General features: G+C 46.1%; 1 protein-coding gene across 1 annotated transcript in view; it reads right to left on the reverse strand.

Moving 5' to 3' along the window:
- LOC308305985 (ryanodine receptor 3) overlaps positions 1-21,665 on the reverse strand; it is a gene marked incomplete at its 5' end in the record, with an annotated part of 342,849 nt that overhangs the window by 16,606 nt on the left and 304,578 nt on the right. The window contains 7 exons of the mRNA XM_080750884.1: positions 242-328; positions 1,440-1,614; positions 2,226-2,284; positions 3,390-3,593; positions 4,447-4,720; positions 5,270-6,104; positions 6,652-6,733. Coding sequence (XP_080607010.1) covers positions 242-328; positions 1,440-1,614; positions 2,226-2,284; positions 3,390-3,593; positions 4,447-4,720; positions 5,270-6,104; positions 6,652-6,733 — 1,716 coding nt within the window. The remainder of the gene's footprint in view (positions 1-241; positions 329-1,439; positions 1,615-2,225; positions 2,285-3,389; positions 3,594-4,446; positions 4,721-5,269; positions 6,105-6,651; positions 6,734-21,665) is intronic.

The following is a 21,665-nucleotide window of genomic DNA, read 5'->3' on the forward strand; positions in this document are numbered from 1 at the left end:
AATGAGGCCAGATATGTTAAAAACAAGCAAGTGCCCGCCCAATGCTATTTCTTCCAGCCCAATGAGTTTTAAAATATCCCAATTGGGTGGAAAACCGCCCAATCTGGCAACACTGATTATGGACATAACTTAGTGTTTTAATAGTTCACAATGCAAAGAGTTAAATTCCTTGAACGTGCAAAAATGCCAAGTGAAATACAGAAGATTGACCAAATTAGAGTCAATTAAATGATAGATTTACCTTGTAAAAAAGAAGAATGAAGTTGATGGCAAAGGCAACAAACAATGCCAGGAAGCGGAGATTGTAGAAGTTTCTTGCCAGGTAGTTCTGTGAGGATAATCATAAAGTAGTTTTCATACATTAGTCAAAGTAGCGAATATTTTATATTAACTATTGTAGTCATATCATGCCTGGTGTATTACAAGTGGTTCTCAACCTTTTCAGGCCGCGACCGCCCAAAATAATCATAATTGAACTGGTGGCCCCCCAAAATAATCCCATCTGAACTCATTTAGACTCAGTTCCCACATATAACTATAATTAAAATAGCAGATCGACAAGCTCATTTTTTTTTTTTTTTTTTTATTCTTAACTCATTGAGTGCCTATCCCGAATTAGTTCGGGATATATGATCGTATCACAGGGTGCCTATCCCGAACAAGTTCGGGATATAAAAAAAAAAAAAAAAAAAAAAATTTTTTTTTTTTTGAAAAATTTTTTTTTTTTTTTTTTTTTTTTTTTTTTGGACCCCATCAAATCTGGTGAACATGATTTCAATCGCGATTTTGCATGTTCCACCCCCATACAACCCCATCTAACATACAGGGCAGCCATTTTTGTTTACATTACATGTAAAACATAAGGGCGATTATCTCAAGAATGCCTGAACGGATTTCCAATCGGATTTTTTTGTTTGAAAGCTGTGAACAAACTGCACAAATCCACTCTGGATTGCATTGGATTTTTCAGAGCTCATTCTTCTCTGTTTTTTTCCCATGCATGAGGTGTGCAAGGTTTAATCATGGCTAAGTTGACGAAAATAAGGCTTCTAAAATGCTTGGTAGCCAATAGCTAACTTCAAGCTAACTTCATCCTCTTCCTGTACATGCAGTCATGCACAAAGGAAAGTGTTCAGGCAAGTCATGGCTGCAGGGCTTCTGCATATACCAGCATATCTCTATGGGATTTTCTCTGGCCACTGGGCGCCCTCTAGTGGTGAAAGGGGTGGCACTAAATGAGTTAAATTGTCACATCTGGGGACCCCCCCCCCCCCCCCCCCCCAACAAAAAAAAAAAAAAAACAAACCAAACAAACAAAAAAACAAAAAACAATCATGTACTGTATGTACCCCGACCCACAGGTTGAGAACCAGTGGTCTAGAAATATTATCTTCTATCCCCAGAGGTTGTAAAGTTGTGTAAAAATGACCAGTACAGACCAGCATCTTGGTCTGGTAGATCTCCAGGCCAGCGAAGAAGCTGGCCATGAAGGCCTCTGGTGGTTCTTTCTTCAGCCCAGGCCTCTTCTTAGGAGCCCTCTTCTCCTCTGCTGCATGCTCCGCGGGAGGCTCCTCTTTGCCCTTATCCTGGTCCTTCTTCTCGCCGTCCTCTGAACTGGACCAACATCATCACATAGACACTGTTACTGACTAACTGAACAGGAACAACATCATCACATAGGCCAGTGTTTCTCAACCACTGTGCCTGGGGACCTTTGGTGTGCCCCTGAGAAGGGTCAAGTGTGCCCCTTGAAACTGCTTGGAAGCCAGTATTGTATTTATCATTTTAAAAATGATTTAAACTAGTGAAAACACTGAAACGTAGTAATACCCTGTTAGAAAAAGTCCAGAATTCAAAGATTCCTAGAGTAAAAGTTCAAAGGTATTGGCATCAAAATATATACTTATACTTAAAATATATAGCACCAAAAGTAAAGGTACCCATTGTGCAGAATGTCCCATTTCACAGGTTTCAATTCAAATGTATAAAAATATATACAAATCTTTTGAAAATAGCCAAAGTTTAAATAGGGCTAAAGGGGTTAAAGTGTGTTTTGTAATAATAATCCAAATATACAAAGTTACTAGTAACTAAAATGTTCTAATAATTGTAGTGGAGTAAAAAAGTACAATATTTGACTCTAAAAGTAAATACTCCAGTAAAGTAAAAGAATCCATGACATATCAGCTTGCAATGACAATCAGTTGAATATGTGTCTCACTTACTCTGCTTTCTCTGACTCAGACTTGTGCTCTCCATTGGTGGCTCCCTTCTTTGCAGCTTCCTGTAGACAGAAGTAATACGGTGATATCAAGTAACCCCTTGAATACATATAAAACATCTAATTTGAAGGTAACAACAATAACGGTAACTTTTAAAAGTGAATGAATAAATAATGAATGAAGACCATATACTAAACTACTTACGATGCAGTAGCTACGGTTAAATGTATAATTTGAAAGGAAACACTGCAACCCATCAAAATGGCATTTCCAATAATGATAATAATGTAATCATCCAAGTAATTTTAGATTATTGCGTTGGCTATTCACAAACAGCAGCATACAAGCTCACAGCATGTCACTTTGTGTCGCACCGCAAGCTTTCACATCTGCTATTTCATCTGCTATAAGATCTTTACGGAAAGTGTGAGGGCTAGTGATTTAGAAAGCATTTTGTACTGTAGAATCGGCCTCAGCTTTCAATGCGATAATTTATAACAAGAGATGACATGTTTCAGTACTCGCCTCTTTCTAAATTATATCGTCACTGCAGAAACCTCATATCTCCAAGTTTCAGATTTGTATGTTCTTTCGTTAAGTAAAGCCCTGCTTCATCATACAAGACAGTCGCACAAAACTAGTGAAAACAGCAGATCTACAAGCACACAACACCTCGCGGTGCAAGGCGTTGTGTGCTTGTAGATCGGCTATTTTCACTACTTTAACTTGTTTTAAAATAAAATAAAATCACACCCAATGTGAAGAGAGCGGTGGTCGTGCTTACATAACGTCTTCAATCAATTGGTAATTGGTGATGTAATACAGGCTACACACACACACATTGCTATGGCAAAACGCTGAGGAAAACACATTGCTATGGCAAAACGCTGAGGAAAAAGACTAGGATATAAGTCTAGGATGTAATTGGTGATGTAACATGGCTACACACACACACACACATATTGCTATGGAAAAACGCTGAGGAAAACACATTGCTATGGCAAAACGCTGAGGAAAAGTGGCTACAGACACACGCACAGCCATTCTATGGAGCGGTTTACCACCGCTCAAAAAGGAACGGTTTTGGACATACAAGGTTTTCACCTGACGACGACGATATAGTGCTTCAACCATGCTTTGGCTGAGGTCGGAGCATGACCACACTACCTGGGCTTTCTTCTGCTTGACAGCCATGGCTATGGACGGAGGGCCTCCCACCACCACCTCCGCCACGTCCCCCAGGCCCGGCTCCATGCCGTGTTTTCCCTCCCTCTTGGGCTGGATGTTGAGCAGCTCGGCCATCAGGTCCGCCTCCGCGGCTTCGCCCGGGGCCATCTGGCCCATCTCAGCCAGAGACGACGCCTCGCTCACCTCCAGCAGCCGTGGGAAAAAGCACTCGCATGTTTTACTCCAGTAAAAGTAGCAATGCCGCAATGCAGAAATACTCTTTTAGGCTGAAGCTGAAGTACAACTTGATGACATCACACATTGTACTTTACAATACAAACCCCAAAATCAATCCTCCAGTTCTAGGCAACACAGAAGGGGGGGAACTTTTTTTTCTATTTCCACACAACTCCTCCTAGGTATATTAATGGCATATTTCAATATTGAAAATGGGTGGTCTTCCCCTTTAAAGACCTTTTTAGTACCTCAGTCCTCAGGTCAAACATTGGTAACATTTTCTAATATTGGAGGCAGAAATTATGAAAACAGCCGATCTACATGCTCACAACGCCTCGCAATGTATTGAAATACATTGGCGGAATGGGGATTCCACTCTCATAGGTACTTTGGTGTGGCTTCAGCCTTACAAGTAAAAGTCTGGAATTCAAAATGTACCTGAGTAAAAGTATGAAAGTATTGGTATCAAAATTAAACTTAAAGCACCAAAAGTAAACTGAGAATTGTTTAAAAATAGCAGATCTTCAAGCTCACAGCAGGTCGCACAGTCGACACGTTGTGAGCAGTAGATTGGCTATTGTCAAATAGCCTAAAATAGGGCTTAAGGGGTTAATGTATGTCTATTGATATTAGAATTTATATCTGCAAAGTAACTAGTAACTCAAGTTTTCTAATAAATGTAGTGGAGTAAAAGTACAATATTTGGATCTGAGATGTAGTGGGGTAGAAGTACTGGAAATTGGAAATACTACAAATACCTCAAAATGTTACTAAAGTACAGTACTTGAGTAAATGTACTTGGCTACTCTACACCACTGACCTCCATCCTCTCGGCTTCCAGCGCGTCCCCATGGATCCCGAACTGGGTGGGGTCCGGCATGTTGCCCAGGATGTCCGTGACCTTCATGTTCTTGGCCCCTTCCACCAGGCCGCCGCCGAACATGGTGGTCCACAGGATGTGGAAGAAGCCCCACACCAGGCCGTAGAGGGAGTGGAAGAGCCCTGTGAAGATCATCCAGAAGAAGGAGAAGAAGCCTCGCACCATCTCCTTCAGGCTCATCTTCCGGAACCTCTTGTAGTGTCTCCGCATGCTCCTGAGGGTAGGGGTGTAACGATATAGTAACGGAATCGAAAAAACTATTTTAATTTGCAATGATCTATCGATGTGCAAAAGCAAAATATAGTACCCTTTTGTATGGTATCGTTTTATAATGCAGATTAATCGGTATCGAATCTTTTTGCAATGCAAATAATCAATTGTGTGGAAACTAAGTATTTTGCCTTGTATTTAGCAATTTTAAGAGGGAAAACAAAAAACGGGTCTAATTAGTTTTTTTACTAATTCTATTCCATATAGCTACTCTTGGTCGCACATCGATAAATGTGTGTAATCTCTAATCATTCTAATGTGTCTAATAATGTCCATGTATTTGCTTGAGAATCAGTGTTTACTTATTTATATCCATAATAATAGATTTTCCCTTAAAAAACTGCACTACTGACACGTTTCACACATATTTAATTTCTTTGCTAAATCGTTACTATATTGATTTAAAATCATTGAATCGAATCGTATCGCCATGAATGAACCAATATCGTCCATGTATCGTATCGTCAACCATGTATTGTGATTACAGCCCTACCTGAGGGTGAACTGCTGGCTGAAGTCCCCCAGGCTCCTCCTCATGGAGACGCAGGCGATGGTGAACGCCGACGAGGCCTCCAGCATCACCGTCTCCTCCTCCTCCTCCTCCGGCTCCTCCGCCGCTCTCTGGCCGTCCTCCTCGTCCTCCTCCAGCCGCTCCACCGGGTCCGTCTCTGAGATCAGGGAGGCCAGCTGCATCTCGAAGATGGTGTCCTCGCAGAAGTTCACAAAGAGCTCCATCTTTTCGCTCTCGCCACCCTCGTTGACGACGTCAAAGATGAACTGCCTCTTGGACTCCTTGACCTGGGGCTTCTCCCACTGCGTGCGACTCGACTCACTGATCTCGAAGTAGACGCGCTCGATGCGCTTGGCCCCGCCCATGATCTCGATGCGACCCAGGTAAGGCTCAAAGTAGCTGAGGACGCTTTCGGCCAAGTCGAGGAAAGTCGAGAGCCGGCTGTCGTGAGGCATATGTTCCGATAGGTTTGTGAGCAAAACGGCTACATTAAACCCAATGTCCTTGGCCGGCTCGTGGAACCTCTCCACGAACTCCTCGTAGCTGAACATGTCGTTCTCGTCGGCCTCGGCACACGAGAGGAGAAATTCGATCTCAGACTGAGAATACTGCTTCTGGTTCTCCATGGACTTCTGGAAGTCCTTCTTTGAGATGACCCCCTTGCTGTCGGGGTCGTACTCCTTGAACTTATCGGACGTGGTCAGGTCCTTCAGCTTGAGGAACATGTCGAAGAACTTGAGGATCATCTCCACATTGCTTGAGGACTCCACCAAGGTATCGACCATCTGTTTGCCGATGGTGCCGTTGACGACGTTACCTGTGAAGGCAGGAAGAACATGGTCATGGAAACTGAGGCAAAATATTGTATACAAATGACTGATTTAATCTATTATACCACTAGTTCTCAAATGATTTGATGATTTTACAGTGTCCCAGAGATTTAAAAAATGTCATAAAATTGGGGGTCCGTACATATCAAACTGGGGGTCCTTGGAAAAAAACGAAGAGAAGAGAATCACTGCTATAGAACAAGAGAGATCTTCTGTTATGGGGTTGCTGTCAAATCGTTTCATCATTCCCTAACCCCTCAACTGGGGGTTGACAAGAATGATATGTTCAACTACGAGGATTTTGTGGAGAGATTCCACAAGCCGGCCAAGCACATTGGCATGTTTATCAATTTGGGGGTCCCTGAAATGTTTGAGAACCACTGCTAAGATAACCCTACAATATAACAAACATGTGTGTGTAATGAGGCTGGCCATGAGTAAAAGAAGATGATATCCTTGTAGCTATAGAGGCACATCATCATCATCATCATCATCATCATCAGTGATACTGCTGGGACTCGGCAGAAAGCAAACCTTCCAGAAGTGAGAGCATCATGACTATCATGTCCTTCTGCAGGTCCAGGAGCTCCTTCAACAACTCAATCTGACTGGAGTCCTGTGAGGAGAAGAGGAAAAACACAAGCTCATGTCTATGGCTCTTTTCCACTACAAGAACTAAGCCATGCATTGACTATTTTCGGTATAGAGGGTATGCGAGTGACATCACTTTTGCTGGAAGTTATGTGGGAACGCCTACTGAGTGGCAAAAAACGAATTACTGCCATTGACAGCCCATACATCCAAACAGAAAAGTCCTATCTGATTGCATTAAACAAAGTTAAACTCACCTACATTGCGGCTGTACTGAAAGCTTGAATTATCCTATTTCTATCTGCAAAGTTTTTGTTTAATAAAATTCCACCATAGGCATGTTATGAGCTACTTTCTGTCAAGACATTCTGTGCAGGTGATTATTTTTCCAAGTGTCAGAGTTTGGAATCACTCGTTTTCAACAACACAACATCCTGCTGCCTCCTGCATGTGCAATTTAGAAACAGGTGGTATTGAGTGATTTGCTACTCGCACTTCCAAATCCAATGCTACATGCTGCTCAATGTTTTGCCACTCAGGCATTGCGACGCCATCACGGCCTGCCAAAAATGCATTTTGGTCGAACTAAAATCTTATGGTAGTTAACAAAAACTACACTAGAAGTAAATGGAATCTTATTCAGAACACTGTGACTAAATTTGCTCTCAAAATGAACACTTGGTTCTGGGTTCCCTTCATAGTAAAAAAAGTTAAATCACATCCAGTGTGAATGAGCGGTGCAGGCTGCTCAACTGCACAACAGTTGCCGTATCATGTCATATCATACGGACATACATACGGTATGGACATATGGGCAGACAGAAATACTATACACACACGGTCAAATGTTGGAGCGGCAGGCACCGCTCAAAAAAAGAGCCATTAGTGAAGCACACTGTGCTGCGTCAGACAGCAACAGGCCACAGTCTCAAGAGGGCTGACAAATACCCTTTGGGAGCAGGGACGTGGTGGCCATTGGGAAAAGCGGGACAACTCCCGAACGGCCGGTTCATTCCCGGCCAGTCCAGGCCGGCCATTAGGAAAGAAATAAAAATAAAATGTCGGCCTTCGTTCCATTTTGGGGGCTGGGCGGCCAACAACAAAGCAAAGCCCTGCTTCATCATACAAGGCCGTCACACAAAAGTAGTGAAAACAGCAGATCGGCTGTTTTCACTAGTTTAAATCATTTTTAAAATGATAAATAGAAAACAAACGGTTTTGGACATATTTGGACAAAATCTAACTCATGTAATTGGCCCACTGGCTTGTCACTTGACATTGTTGACTATGTCCCAAAATGACGATTCAGGTCACCCCATGATTATTTTAGGCTTGCATCTTCAGGGTACAATTCCCTGGGGAGAGAGGCCTCCAGTTAAGTGTTATAAGAATGTTAGAGTGTAAGAGTGTAAGATGAGTAAATAGGCCCACGGAGTGTTCAACTTTGCACTGTGTATTTGGAGCGGTAACCGTGGTAACAGCCACGGTTAAAAGAGGCCCGATCTGGATATACAGTGCCAGGTTGACCATTGTAACTACAGGGCCTAATAAATATAAAAAACAATGCAACAATGGATAAAATATATTTAAAAAAATCGATCAAAAGAAAAAAAATAGGGTTTTTAATCCTTAAAGGTTGTGCCTGCATCTTTTTGCAATAAAAGATGAAGTGAGGAAGAGGGTGATGAACTGACAGGTTAAAGGGTTTTCTTATATGATTTACAATGAGAAACAGTTAAGACCTTTAAAGTTATCACTGTCCATGTAAATAGAATAGACATCAGGAATGACAGAATTGAAAAATGGCGTAAGCTTGTAGATCGGCTATTTTAAAAAGACTCAGCCGAAAAATGGCATGAGCTTGGAGATCGGCTATTTTCAAAAGGAAATATAAAGTGCTGAAAAGCTATCTTTCAAACTGTCATCTCTGAGTTTACTAAAGATGTTGAATGCAGGGGACATACTGTACATGCTGTGCTCTGGTCTTGTCAGCCTATTTTCCACTCATAACTGTATTGATTGCACTTTGTGGGTTGTTGACACAGAAAACTAAACGTATGCAGCCGTTTTTTGTGGCTGATGCGCCTGAGTGGAAACTCGCTGTCAGCCATAAAAAAGGTACTAAGCGAAGGGGCGCTAGACCACAGTCTCAGTGACAGAGGAACAATGAGCCGAGGGGCCCGACCACAATCTCAAAGCGACAGGCGACAGGCGAGGGGCCCCAACGACAATGTACGTGACCACGTACGCTTTTACGCCTCTTCATATCCATAAGTCAAGTAGGCTGTGGTATTGCGCTCGCATACTCCTCACCTCCATAGGTAAATAGGCCACGAGATAGCAACGGTTGCAAAAATTGCAGACAGCCATTGTGGTTAGACGCTTTTGGCGGGCCGCGCCATACGAGACAAACATTTGGCGGCTAATGGTGATATGTTTCCCGCCAAGATGATCTTGTGGGCGGGTGACCCAGATAAGGTTCCGGGCGAGGAGTATAAATGGATGGTGCTGCTTACCTCTAGTTGTCTTCTCGAGGGCTGCTCACTTGTAGCATTAAAGTCCCTTACTCTCTGACCTTCTGTCTTATGAGGCTAGACCACCCTTTTGTACCCTTCGGCCGTGACTCTTAGCTTCTTATTTTACTTAGATTCTTTTTACACTTAGTATTTTTCTGAGATGCATAGGATAGAAAAGGCTCATAGCCACTATTATAATCTGCTTTGCTCAATGTTCTAATATTATGATAAATGTTTAGCATAGTTACTGCAATGTAACTTTTATAACTTTAATGTTTTAAACCTTGTAATCCATTTTTGATTTTTAAACTTTTTCATTTTTGAACTTTTACTTGTAAGCCCTTAAGGCCTTTTTCCTTTTCTCAAAAGACAAAAACATTTTATAACTTTATAAAATAAAAAGCGTGTAAAAGCCTTTTTTACCAAACCTTCCTCTCCAGTCCTTTTCTTTCTTTTCTCTGAATTGACAACTATATCAAGATCTAAGGGGTTCCCTAACAGCATCGCGTTCGGCCCCTGAGAGGTAAGCAAGGCTCCCACACTACGGCTGTACATTTACTGATACACACACATCTCATATAGGTGGATATTTGCAATTGATGTTTTAGAAGTATGTCATGATCATTGACGTTGTGAATGCATTGGGAATCGTGCTTTGGTTTATTTCATTATACGTGTTGCTGAAAAGGATTAGGAGAATATATATTAACACTGCATATGGTGGAAGGAATTGAATACGCAATCTCTGGACTCTGGCTTTAGGGTTGCATTCTGAGGGTGTTAACATATTACCTAAGATAATTTAGCTAAGGTTTACAGTAATTTTCCTACAGACATTAAGGGGTGACAGTCACCATATTTAAAGGATAATAATCAAATTCGGGGTAAAATATATATATTATTGCCGTTTGTCCAAGGAGATGCGTCCTGGGTTCCTTCCGCCATCCAGTGTATCTGTGTAGGGTACTCAGTTGTTTTGGATCGACAGAAACTTTACATCTTTGCATATATCTAGATTGAGAGAGTAGGACAGGTTAAAGGTCGATAGACTTTGAGGAGCCCTCTCAACCTCTACCTTATCCTCAATAACAATCCTCTCACGTTATTTCCTTCTAGTTCCCTTTCATGAGTTATGGGACTAAGCTAGTTGGAGAGAGGAGTTATCGAGGGGTCTATCGGTGGTAACCAGGTTAGGTCTGAGCTCCAGTTGCTTTCCCTGGAAGGCCTTCCAGGGCACTGGCCGGACTAGCTACGACCTGAAATTACCATAGGGAAACGATTTGCTGTCTCTTCTTTCCCTACCACAAGCGGCTGCAGTTTCATAGCATACACTTCTGTGTTGACGCTTGTTTTAAAAGGTCCCGGAGGAGGGCCTCCTGTCTTGCAGTTTACACACCTCTTTCAGGGGTCGTGACCTCAGGGGTCGCGACCTTCTGTCAAGGTCAACATGGCGCCCAACGTGGGGCTGGTCAAGGTCAAACAAGGTCTGATGGTATAAAGAGTAGGATCTGCTTAGCCTTCTCCAGTTAAACTACAAAAACCCACTAAACTGAGAAAAAGTGTCTTTGCTCAAACCAGCGAAATCAAGCTGAGGTAGACGTTGAAAATTGCCAGGACAGGGCTGCACCCTGCATTGATGTGTCACATCGCCCGCGGAGAACCGACGGGGCCATTTTTGGAGCTCTCACGCTTGCAGCCCTCTCTTGGTCGACCCAACCAAACTGGTACCTGCAGACTGAGGCTATAATTGGACTCCCATAAAAACTTTGTAGCTCCTCTCAGTGGAGAGGATAGCGCCTTAGTAAAGAGGGAAGAAAAGCGGTCTGTTTTAAAAAGGGGTAAAAGCCTTCTAAGGGTATCAAAGCTTGGTTGGTTGGGCCGATAAGCTCACAGGCAAAGCTAAAGGAACTTGTTTTGTTTGTGTGTAGTGAAGATTAAACGTACTACCACCCTAGGTTGTCAGGTACCTAGGTTGTTGGAATAGGAAAAGTGATAGCCTCACCCTTCTTGTTCTAAAAACAGCGGCCCAAAAAATAGGTCGCTGGCCCGGAGACGTAGTACGACCCTGTGAATGATGTTCCACGGGTCTCTCCCGTCCCCCCACCAGCTGTATCCGATAGAGTATCCTGGAACTAGGTGAAGGTCCAGTTAGAATTGATCCCTCCGACGCGACGAGACCGAGGAACCGGGATCGAAAAAAGGCACTCACCTGTTTCCTCTCGGGGTCGCTCCGAGGGGAGCATTTATAATTTTGCAGAAGCCCACCCACCCATAGGTACAGCGGTGGGGTTCCTTTTGCTGTTTTTGCAAAGCCCATTAACAAAGTGGGTATCCTTTGCTATTCATTGAGTTTATATTATTGCAAACCCCACCAACAGAGTAGGGTGTCTTTGCTGTTTACTATTGAAACTACTGTTCATGATTGAATTGCTGCTTATTATTGAATCGCTGTGTTTGGTTGAATTGTCATTCATTATCGAACCTGTCGTTTATTGTTGAATCGCTGTGTTTTGTTGAATTGTCGCGAAGTCCACTCACCCAAAGGAACAGGGTGGGATTCCTTCGCCGATTCTACCGTGTAATCGCAAGGCCGGCAGTAGTCCTCATATGTGCGGGGTATCAGACTACTGGTTGTAAATCCACCATACTGTTGATAGGGAAAGTCTGTATGCGTGGCGAACTGTTGTAAACCCACCATACTGTTGATAGGGAAAGTTTGTATGCGGATAGACCAGTACTACTGATTGTAAAGCCGCCATATGGCTGTTGGCTTTGTTGGATAAATATATTAAAAAAAGGAAAATAAAAAATAAAAAATAAAAAATAAATAAATAAATAAAAACAAAAGATAAATAAAATATATATACTGCTGCCCAACAAACGGCAGAGCCCGAGTAGTTTGAACCTAAAACAGAGGACAGTTTTAGGTACCATAGGAAGTATCCCTTAGGGAGGGGATTGGGCACCCCGAACCTAGGGGCTAACAGGCGGCGGCGGAATCGCAAGGTTCCGAGGGCACGATAAATACTTTCTATAGTGCTGGGGAGTGACTGAAGGCCCCCGTGTCTAGTGAAGGGTGAGTTAACATCCTGCCGTGGTTCCGTCTAGTCGGCGTGGTTGTCTCATGGGAGGGCAACTACGTGGTACGTGGACGACAGTCCACACCTAGCAGAGTGGTAGACGACCTGTCACCTCTGTGAACAGGCGAGGCCGGTGAAAACGGTCAAAGTTTCGATTCCCATAGCCAAGTGGGGTCGGGATCAGACCGTCGGCTTCCTCCCTGGGTGATGGTTATCACTACGGGGTCAGGGGTCGCTATCGACTGGGTCACCGGCCGGTCGGGTCACAAATGGCAGTAAGTCCATAGTACCTGATAAGGACTGATGGCCGCCGTGCTCGGCTCAATGTACAGTCAGGCCACAGTAAGCCAAAAGCGAATGCGTCAGTAGGCGAGCTGTGCTCCTGTGATCGGTGGACTTTGAAAAGAAGACACCGGGAAGCAGGAGGCTAGAGATCTCTACCCAGGGGAACCTGAGTGCAGGCCTCTTATGGAAAGGGGTCTAGCCCAGGGCTGCACCCTGAGAGGGGAGGCCCAAAAGACTCAAGTGGTGAATATACTAGCCAGTAACAAGATAAATCAAATTAGAATAAAAATAAATAAATAGACGGATATATATACAGTAAGAAACGTATATACCAGAGAATAACTGAAAACTAAAAATAAGAAGTTATCATAAATAATGGCCGACGGCAACGCAGTGAATACTACTGATGCGAATCGAATCAATTTTGGAGAGATGGAGAAGACCAGCCCGGCTAACCTGATGAGATGGGAAATTGATATTCAAATGAGATTATTATTATTATTATTATTACTAACAACATTATTACTATTATACAGAGGTTGGCGAAGTAAACTTACTACGATTGTCCACAAGGCGCTGGCCGCCCTTGGACTTAGAAAAACACCTAAAGGAGGAATGATTTCCGAGACTCATAAACAACAAATAGAAAGCTTCCCAGAACCCGAGAAAATTGAAGACCTGGACCGATTCGTGGCAATATGCGAGCCTGTGAAAGCCCATGTTCCACTGTTTAGTGAATTTGCAGTTCCTCTACTTAAGATGCTAAGGACTAAGAAGAGGAAAGAACCCACTAGTCTTCAACTAAAAGAAGAAGACAAGACCATTTTTAAAACAATGAGAAATCACGTACTGAATAAAGCTCAATATTTGGAAGAACGAAATATGAAGCTCCCCTTAGAAGCCCATTTAGAAGTAGGAGAGAATGGCGGAGGAATAGAGGCACGCAATTTGAACTCAAAACATCCCTGTATGTTCCTGTCAAAGACTTGGTCACCAAAAGAGGCTAGATATACAAGGGGAGAAAAATACCTGTCCCTAGCATTAAGATGGCGTTATAAACTTAGAAGAGCGGCCGAAGATAAGAGTGTGATATTTTACTCCCCAGACATTTGCATAATAGAAGCCACCAAACAGGCCATGGCAGATACAAATGCCATAATGCCCCAATGGGCAAGATGGAAATCAATGATTTGTGATCCCCTAGTTGAGTTCCGAACGAAAACCCAAGGAACTAATCGGACTGCACAAGAATGCAGCCTTCCTGAAAAAATGTATCCCAAACCAGAAATCAAACTGTTCACAAAAGGTCTTCTCCTGGAGAAGGATAAGAAAGCCGTTTGGGCCTTCACAATTGAGAACAAGGAAAGGCATGTACTAGTGAAACGAAAAGGCCGCTGGCCTGGATCCGCACAGCAAGCAGAAGTGACTGCTATCTCGGAAGGACTTTCAGTTGCAGCAGAGAGAAATATCTCTAGTATCAAGGTAATAACTGAGAACAAGTATTGTCATGACGTTGGTGTACAACTATCAAGGAAGGGGAAGAAAAGAGAACTGTCTGACATAGATAAGAAATTGGCTCAAGTTATTCCGTGGGAGCGGATTGCAGAAAGATGTGAAACAATGCACGTAGAATGGGAACACATAAAAGATCCCAGAGTCCCTAAAACTAGGGACTCTGGCTACAATGGTAATGGAGAAGTTGATGCATTGGGCCAAGCCGGGCCTAAAATGGCTAAACTGTCCCTGACATTCCCGCCAGAATGGATGGGACCTGATGCACTAACCCAGGTACCCACCGATCAAGCCTATCGAGTGGTTGCCCAGGTACACGAAGGTCTAGGTCATACGGGATTTGAGAAAATTCACAGGTATCTGTTGGAGAATCAAATCCAAGTGTCTAACCTTAGAATGCACACAACACAGGTGAGGTCCAGGTGTCAACAATGTGCAATGGTCAACGAAAATGAGGGAGCTGTCCCAGTAGGTGACCCTCCCGGGGTTACGTTCAGCGCCGCCATAACTGGGCCGCTTCCAATTAGGACGAGACTAGGAAATAGATATTTCCTCATAATAGCTGACCATGGTTCAAGTTATAAACGTGTGTATCCCTTACAGCGTGCCCACGGCAGGGGTGCAGCGAGCCATCTCAGTGATCATATGTGCAGGTGGCCAGAGACCAAAATTATGCACCTACCCAGTATCCACTTCAAAAATCGATGGGTGAAGGAGGTATTCGCTGGCTGCCCTGTGCAAGAGATATGGCTACTCCCTGACTCACCCACCATTAATATTGCAAAGAAGGCCGTCGCCACAGTAAAGTGGTGGATCTTTAATAGAACCCTTAAGGACTGGGACGAACCCCTGGATTTGTTCCGATTGAACCTATTTCTGAAAGGCCACTTTAAGCAAAGAAACCCAGCGAAAAATGACCAGAACCAAACTGACGCGTGCCCCACATTGCTCCCTAGGGAATCGAGTGTGGGTAACCAGGAAGAAAGTACACCCGAAACAGAAAAGAATTTGAAGACCCGGATTGAAGACGTAGACGAGGTTCTGAAATCAGGAAGGTAACGTAGTTCACCTAAAATCATTTGGCCCAGTCCCCAGTCCACCCTAGACAGATTAGAAAGATTCTATAAAATGGAGGAACCTGTATACTGCAAGATAGAGGAAACAGTATACTGCAATATGGCGTCTCCTTACCCTGTAGCTCCCATTGCACATGTTGACCCTTGCGACCCCTACATACATACCTCCAAGGCCGTGTGGGTCCTTAGCTGCTCAGGGGACAAGATTTGGGTAGGCGAAAGCCTCAAGAACCTCTCCTGCGCCCAGCAGGGCTCAATTTTGGATTGTTGGGAAAGAACTAACAAATTAATGTGGCGCCGTTACAGATTGGGCTGTTGCGCCAGGTGCGAAGCCCACGTCGGGAATTGCATCTGGACAGGTCAGGCGGCCTTACGTCCCGAACTGCCAGCCCTGCCCCCCCTTGCTCAAAACCCTGGGAACTATGCCCGGGAGGGGGTGCCTGCCTGCCGACTGCTCTTCTGCAGCGAGTGCGTCACACGATTCAGTCTTAGGATGTTGCTGGCCAGACTTGACCATCCATTGGGGTTTAAAGGCAAGTGTGAGTGCTCGGTCACTGTGGATCAGATACTCCCCTGCCCTGATGCTGTTAAGATAGGCCTGGCTTCGGGTCTGTCGTTACTGAGTGGAGGTGGTGACTTACACCCCCCTGAATCTGTGAAATTGGGATACAGGAAAAGGGGTAAAAATACTTCCAAATGGTTTAAACTCGGAGGAAAGCCGAAGCCAAAGACTTTCGGTATGTATACTTCCACACCTGACCTAACTCACACTTGCTCCCCACTACAGAAAATGATTACCGATCAGTTCCCCAGCAGCGGTCCGATATCCCTCCGCCCGAGCCGAGTGTTGGGTGTCAAGGGTGAGACCACTGTGGTGTTGCACCCAGATGCGGCACGCAAGAAACTTTTTCCCCTGGTGGACCACAAACGATCTCTGACCATTGAACTCCAAGACGTGTTGCTGCAAATGCTGGGTGGTTCGTTCGATAAGCGCGAGCTCAAGCTGACTGGCAGGCGTCCTAGGGGTAAGGAATTCGATTGGGTCACCGCATTCTCTTCCAGCCGGGGGGGAACGCACGAGTGTCAGGTGAACGAGGTTACTCTTCTTGCCTCCCTGACGGGTCCACAGGCTAGGCCCGGTGCCACCCTTAATCTGAATATCAAGCTTGCCCTACTGCGCGACCATCTCTCCAGGGTCGTGACGGCCTCGGTAAATGTGGAAGGGAGCCCCATTGAACCCCCACCTTCAAAGTTCGAGAAAAAAGGCAAGAAAAATAGGTGGAGGATCCTAGCCAAAGGGGGCTCGAGCATAAATGCTCAAACATAGCTATAGTACATTGGGGCCCCCCCTCATCCTCCTCTTCTTTCCCTCTACAGGGGCGAAAGAGGGGAAGGATCAGGATGCCGGGCCGGTCCTCCCCAGTGAGGATCCCGCTGGACAGACTTAATGACGTAACCTATCTCTTCAAAATTCAGAGATCCATTTTTTCCGAATAATCCAAACACGGTGTATGCCTGATAATCTGTTTTAAAATATTGAAACTGTGTCTCGTTGGTTTGATGCAATTGTGTGTGTTCTGTCTGAGTAGTAGGTGTGTTCCTGGGAGGAAGTCGGGGAGTATTGGGGGCGGTGACAGTGGAGGGCTCATCACACTGCGTGCCTTGCCGCCCAGAGGGGGTGGGGCCTCTAACTGACGGAAGTGCCTGATATATACACGTGCCGTCTGAACCCGAGCCCTTACTCCTCACGAACCCCTCCTGGTAACACGTGGGGGGCTTGACGTCTCCTGCAACACTAGCTACCATTTTCCAAAAAAAGTTCCATACCTGACCTCCATTGGTCGCCGCGTTTTTCTGCTCCCCACTGATGGTGTTGCTCGCGAGCTCTTATTTTTACCCCTTCTCTAAGCGGACTCCATGACCTTTCAACCCATCAAACCTCTTTTTGAACCAATCCTGAGTGGCGGCGTTGTACTTCGCTTGACTCCTGAACCGAATTTTCCGTGTGACTCCATTCAGACTGACGAGGTAACTCCGTTTTGTGACCCTACCGAAATAGCGAAAGTAGCTGCTTATAAAGAACTTCTCAAATTTGGGCGTCTGGCAATTTTACGGGGTACCTCTCCCGCTCAAAGAGTTGGCACCGAGGAGGGACTCCTATGCCACGGCCTTGACTAATAACGAGGGCCTCTTCAACAGCTTCCTAAAATTTAGAACCAGTGGCGGGCCGATTGACTTAGCAGTAAAATTGGACTGCTACCCAGGGGAGGTCGCAATTATCAGTCTGTGGGAACGCGTGGACGGGCGCATCGAAATTATAGTATCGATCTCCTTGAAATCGCCTTCCCCCGAGTGGCATGTGTTCTATCCCTGGGGGAACGCAATTTCTCCAGAGAGGACATCTTAAGCACTTTATATTACCTCTACCTCACTAGCCCTTTGCGCGGGACAATAATTGTGATATAAACAAATTACATGGGAATGTTCCCGCTAATGCTTATATAGGAAGCTTTGTTTTATTTCTGACACTATTTTTTCGCAGGATCGCTATGCAGGATCGATCTGTTGAAGTAACAGCATTTCGAGACCTTGTGGACCGAGGCGTTTGGCGTTTTTCCGGGGTATACCTCCCTGTCGAAGAAGGGGTATCAAGGAGAGCCGCTTTGGCCACGGCGATAATTAGTGACGCGACTCTCCTCGGTCATTTTTTGCAGTTTCGGGGCGGGATTGAGCCTACTGATTTGGTTGTACGCCCTGCGTCTTACCCAGGGGAGGTTGCCCTCCTCACACTTAAGACTCGCGAAAATGGTTTGATAGACGTGTCGGTCCACATCCTCTTTGAGTCACCTTAGAGTTGCCTCTCCTACGGGGTCGAGATTTGTCACCATGGGGACTGCGTGAACTCTAAGGTGCATTCAAATACTTTTTCTTGAAACTTGACTTATTTGTCCCGCTTTTCGAGGCTCCTGTTGTTTGTAATGACATATTATACGGACTCTAGTAAAGCCCCCGGCAACATGAGCCGGGGGAACAATAGCTACAGCACGCCTTGGGGTTCTGCTTTGACAGACCCTCCAACGGGTGCAGCAATAAGCCAATTTGTGTCCTCCACGATCATGATGCTGTGGCTGACCCAGAGACAAGGCTACCCTCTAATTCGTGGAGCAATCCTGGGACTCATGTACACGTGTCTGAACCTGTACAGGGGCTACCAGGGATTATGGAACCTCTCTAGCTGGATCCTGCCTATCTATTTGTCCAGTATGGACATCGGTAACAACGCTTTCACCTCGGTGACCACTGGGAGCAGTTTTATGGGTATAATTGGTTCCGGGGTGAAATTGTATTGTCTCGGAAAGTACCACCACCTCTCTGGCCCTTATTTGATCGGCGCTACGTTGTCTGATTGTGGCGTTATGGCTTTCGCATTGGTCTTGTTGTGGATCTTCCTGATTAGGGAGACAAGAACCAAGGCCAAGCGCACCCTCAGGGCCTTCGTGAGGTCCCTCACGGTTTTTACGTGCGGGATCATGCTGCTACGGGTATTCGAAGCCTTCTTTCCCTATTCAAGACCAAGCTTCTACCTTGTTGGAGCTTTTATCTGGCTAACCGAAGGCCGACAGCGTTTTAGACGTGAGCAAAATGTGGTAGAAGGAATCGCAAAACCAAACATGTTCATGCTCCCCTGTTTAAATTGTCGGGGCCGTGATCGGAAGAAATAAGATTTTCCGTGGAATTTACTACTATTGTTATGTAATAATAATAGTAGTAAGCTTTTTCGCGTGCGCTGAATGCCTATATTTTAAAGGCAACGCTTGCTTACTTACTGTTGAAGTCACGAACCAGTATGTGCTGTATTCACTTTTAATGGGGGGGGGTGGGGTTTTTGTTTCTTTTTGGGGTTCAACTTATTTTGTACGCATTACTTCCTGATGTCCGCATTTTTTGCGGTAGTAGTCTTATTAACCTCCATTGTCTCGTGTATACAAGAGTGGATAGACCATGGAGCGCTTGCCCCGCAGCCGAGCCAGGAGAGGGGGTGTTGGAGGACGCTCTCGGTTCATGTATCCAGAACAAATGAGGGACTTCCCGTTGAGACACCAGGGTCCTTCCTCCGGCACCTGGGAACTGCTGGGTGAGATGACCTTGCAGGTCCCTATCCACTACCATGGCTTCGGGACACGGGGACATCCCATGAGGGGGACCGCGACGAGGTGGATGGCACAGGGGGCTGAACATGCGTGGGTGCCGCAGAGACCTGAGACTCCACGCCCTTACCAGTGGCCTCGCAGCATGAGGGGGCCAGCTTTTCCACCTGCCCGGGGGATGCCCAGGCTAGAGGGTCCGCGACCTCGGTGTTCCAACACACTGAACTTCCGACACCTGGTCACCTGCAATGGTGTTCATGAGTCTGGGGGTCCGAGTGGGGTGGTGGGAGGGGGTCAAGGCCGACCCTCTTCGGAGGTCCCTACCGCCAACCCACCCGGACAGGGTGGACCAGGAACCCCTGGGCCCGCTCCCGCATCGGTTGGTTCTCCCCCTGCTCTGCCTGTGGGGGGTCCCACGCTCCTCCAACGACCATCCAGCCCTCCTGCTTCACCTTGGCGCTCTCCGGCTGCACCTATGCCGCCCCCATCTCCCTCCTTTTCGCCCACAACTCCCTCCCCTTCTCACGCGTCACCAACCTACTTTCCCTCATCGCTCTCCTATCCAGTCTACGACCCCGAGGCCTCTGCTCCCGTACCGCCCCCGTCCCCTGCTCGTGTCCCGAGTCCTTTGCTGGCCTGCTCGAGTCCTTCTGGGAGGGGCCGCTCCCCGGCCCCGAACCCCCCCGACAGCCCAAGTGAAGGGGTGTCCTCATCCACTCAAAGGCAGGCGTCGACGCAGTGTGAATTCCCAATCATTGACTTGACTCAGCCCCACTCTCCCTTCTCGGAATCTGCCAACGTGTCGGTAGGAGGGACACCTCCTGTCTCTCCTAGTCCCTCTGCCAACGTATCGGTAGGAGGGACACCTCCCGTCTCCCCTAGTCCCTCTTCCCCCCCTAGATCCGTAACCCCGGATCCTTGTGACTTGGAAGTTCGGGGTGAGAGAGAGTCTGAGGACGATGAGACCGAATCCCATGGTTCCACGGTCAGCAAGGGGGCCCGGTGGGATTGGGCATGGACGACATGTAGGGGGAGGTCGGAGATGCGTGAGTCCAAGTGGGGACCTGTGTTACGTATTGAGGTCCCTTTCGAGCAGATCGACCGTCCTTTTCCCCCAAATACGGACAGCGTTTCAGGGATTCTATGTTCTATGGGCTCCAAGGGGAAGGGGAAGGACAGTGACGCTGGTGATGACAATGGAGAAGGGTCTTCGGCGTCTTCCGCTCATGCGCCGCCTCCTAAGCGCCCGCGCTATAACAATTATCAGCTGATCCTACATTCCCCACCTCTCCCGCGGCCTCAATCTCCCAATCGCCGGGCGAATGTTTCAAGCCCCGGTCCAAGGGAGTGTGCGGTGACAAACTATGTCTCGGTGGGTGGCGAGGGGGCCTCTACCATGGGCTCCTCTCGCCCCAGGAGTGCGTTGGGACAACCGTTTTCCTTTATGGACAGAGACATGGAACCTCTCGACATGAACGGTATACGCTATCTGGGGCTGGACTGGGACGAGAGCTTAGAATTCTACGAGGTGGATCATGTACCCATTTCCCGGGGTCAGCTGTATGACTTCTGTAGGGACGGACTCGTGGCCTTTGCGAGGCTGGGAAAAATGGACACCTCCCAGTATAAAGGGAACATCGCTGGTGGGGAACTCCTATGCGAACGTCGTAACATGGCAGCCAGCCTGCTGGCTGTCAGTGATCACGTGAGGGATGAGCTCCATGACCCTCGCAACCGCTGGGCTGGAAGAGTTCGGTGTGACTGTATGATGATGGAGGCCCCGCTTACGGGCATGGACAAAGGATGGGTGTGGGTGTCGTGCTGGCATCCGGACTGGGACATTGTTGTACGTGAGTTTATCGTTTGGGAAGATGATTCCCACGGGCCTAATTGGATAGGCCATGCCGTGGAGGGTGGGCCTGCCCACTAGACTTTCCACGGATCGCGGACTTTCCCGTACGCGTGGACTCTAGTTTTCCTGGATTAGGTGTAAAAAAAAAAAAAAAAAAAAAAAAAAAAATATATATATATATATATATATATATATATATATATATATATGTGCTTTGTTGTATGTATAACTTTGTTGTTTGTTTAACTCTTTTCTTTTACAGGGGTGGGTATTTCTTTTAGGTACTGGTTCGTGACGGTTTTCTGTGATTATTTGATTAATGATGATGTTCATTGGTGATGGTTAGCACACTCCCGGAGGTGGACTGTGTTTTTGACCCTTTGTACTTGTGTTGACGTGGTAAATTCCACGGTCCTGGGCATGACGTTAAACTGCTCACCGGTGGCGTGGTGTGACCAAGGATCAATAGAGGCGTCCTGCCCTGCTGA

This window comes from Nannobrachium achirus (genome assembly GCF_963921795.1).
Source record: "Nannobrachium achirus genome assembly, chromosome: 20".
NCBI lineage: Eukaryota > Metazoa > Chordata > Actinopteri > Myctophiformes > Myctophidae > Nannobrachium > Nannobrachium achirus.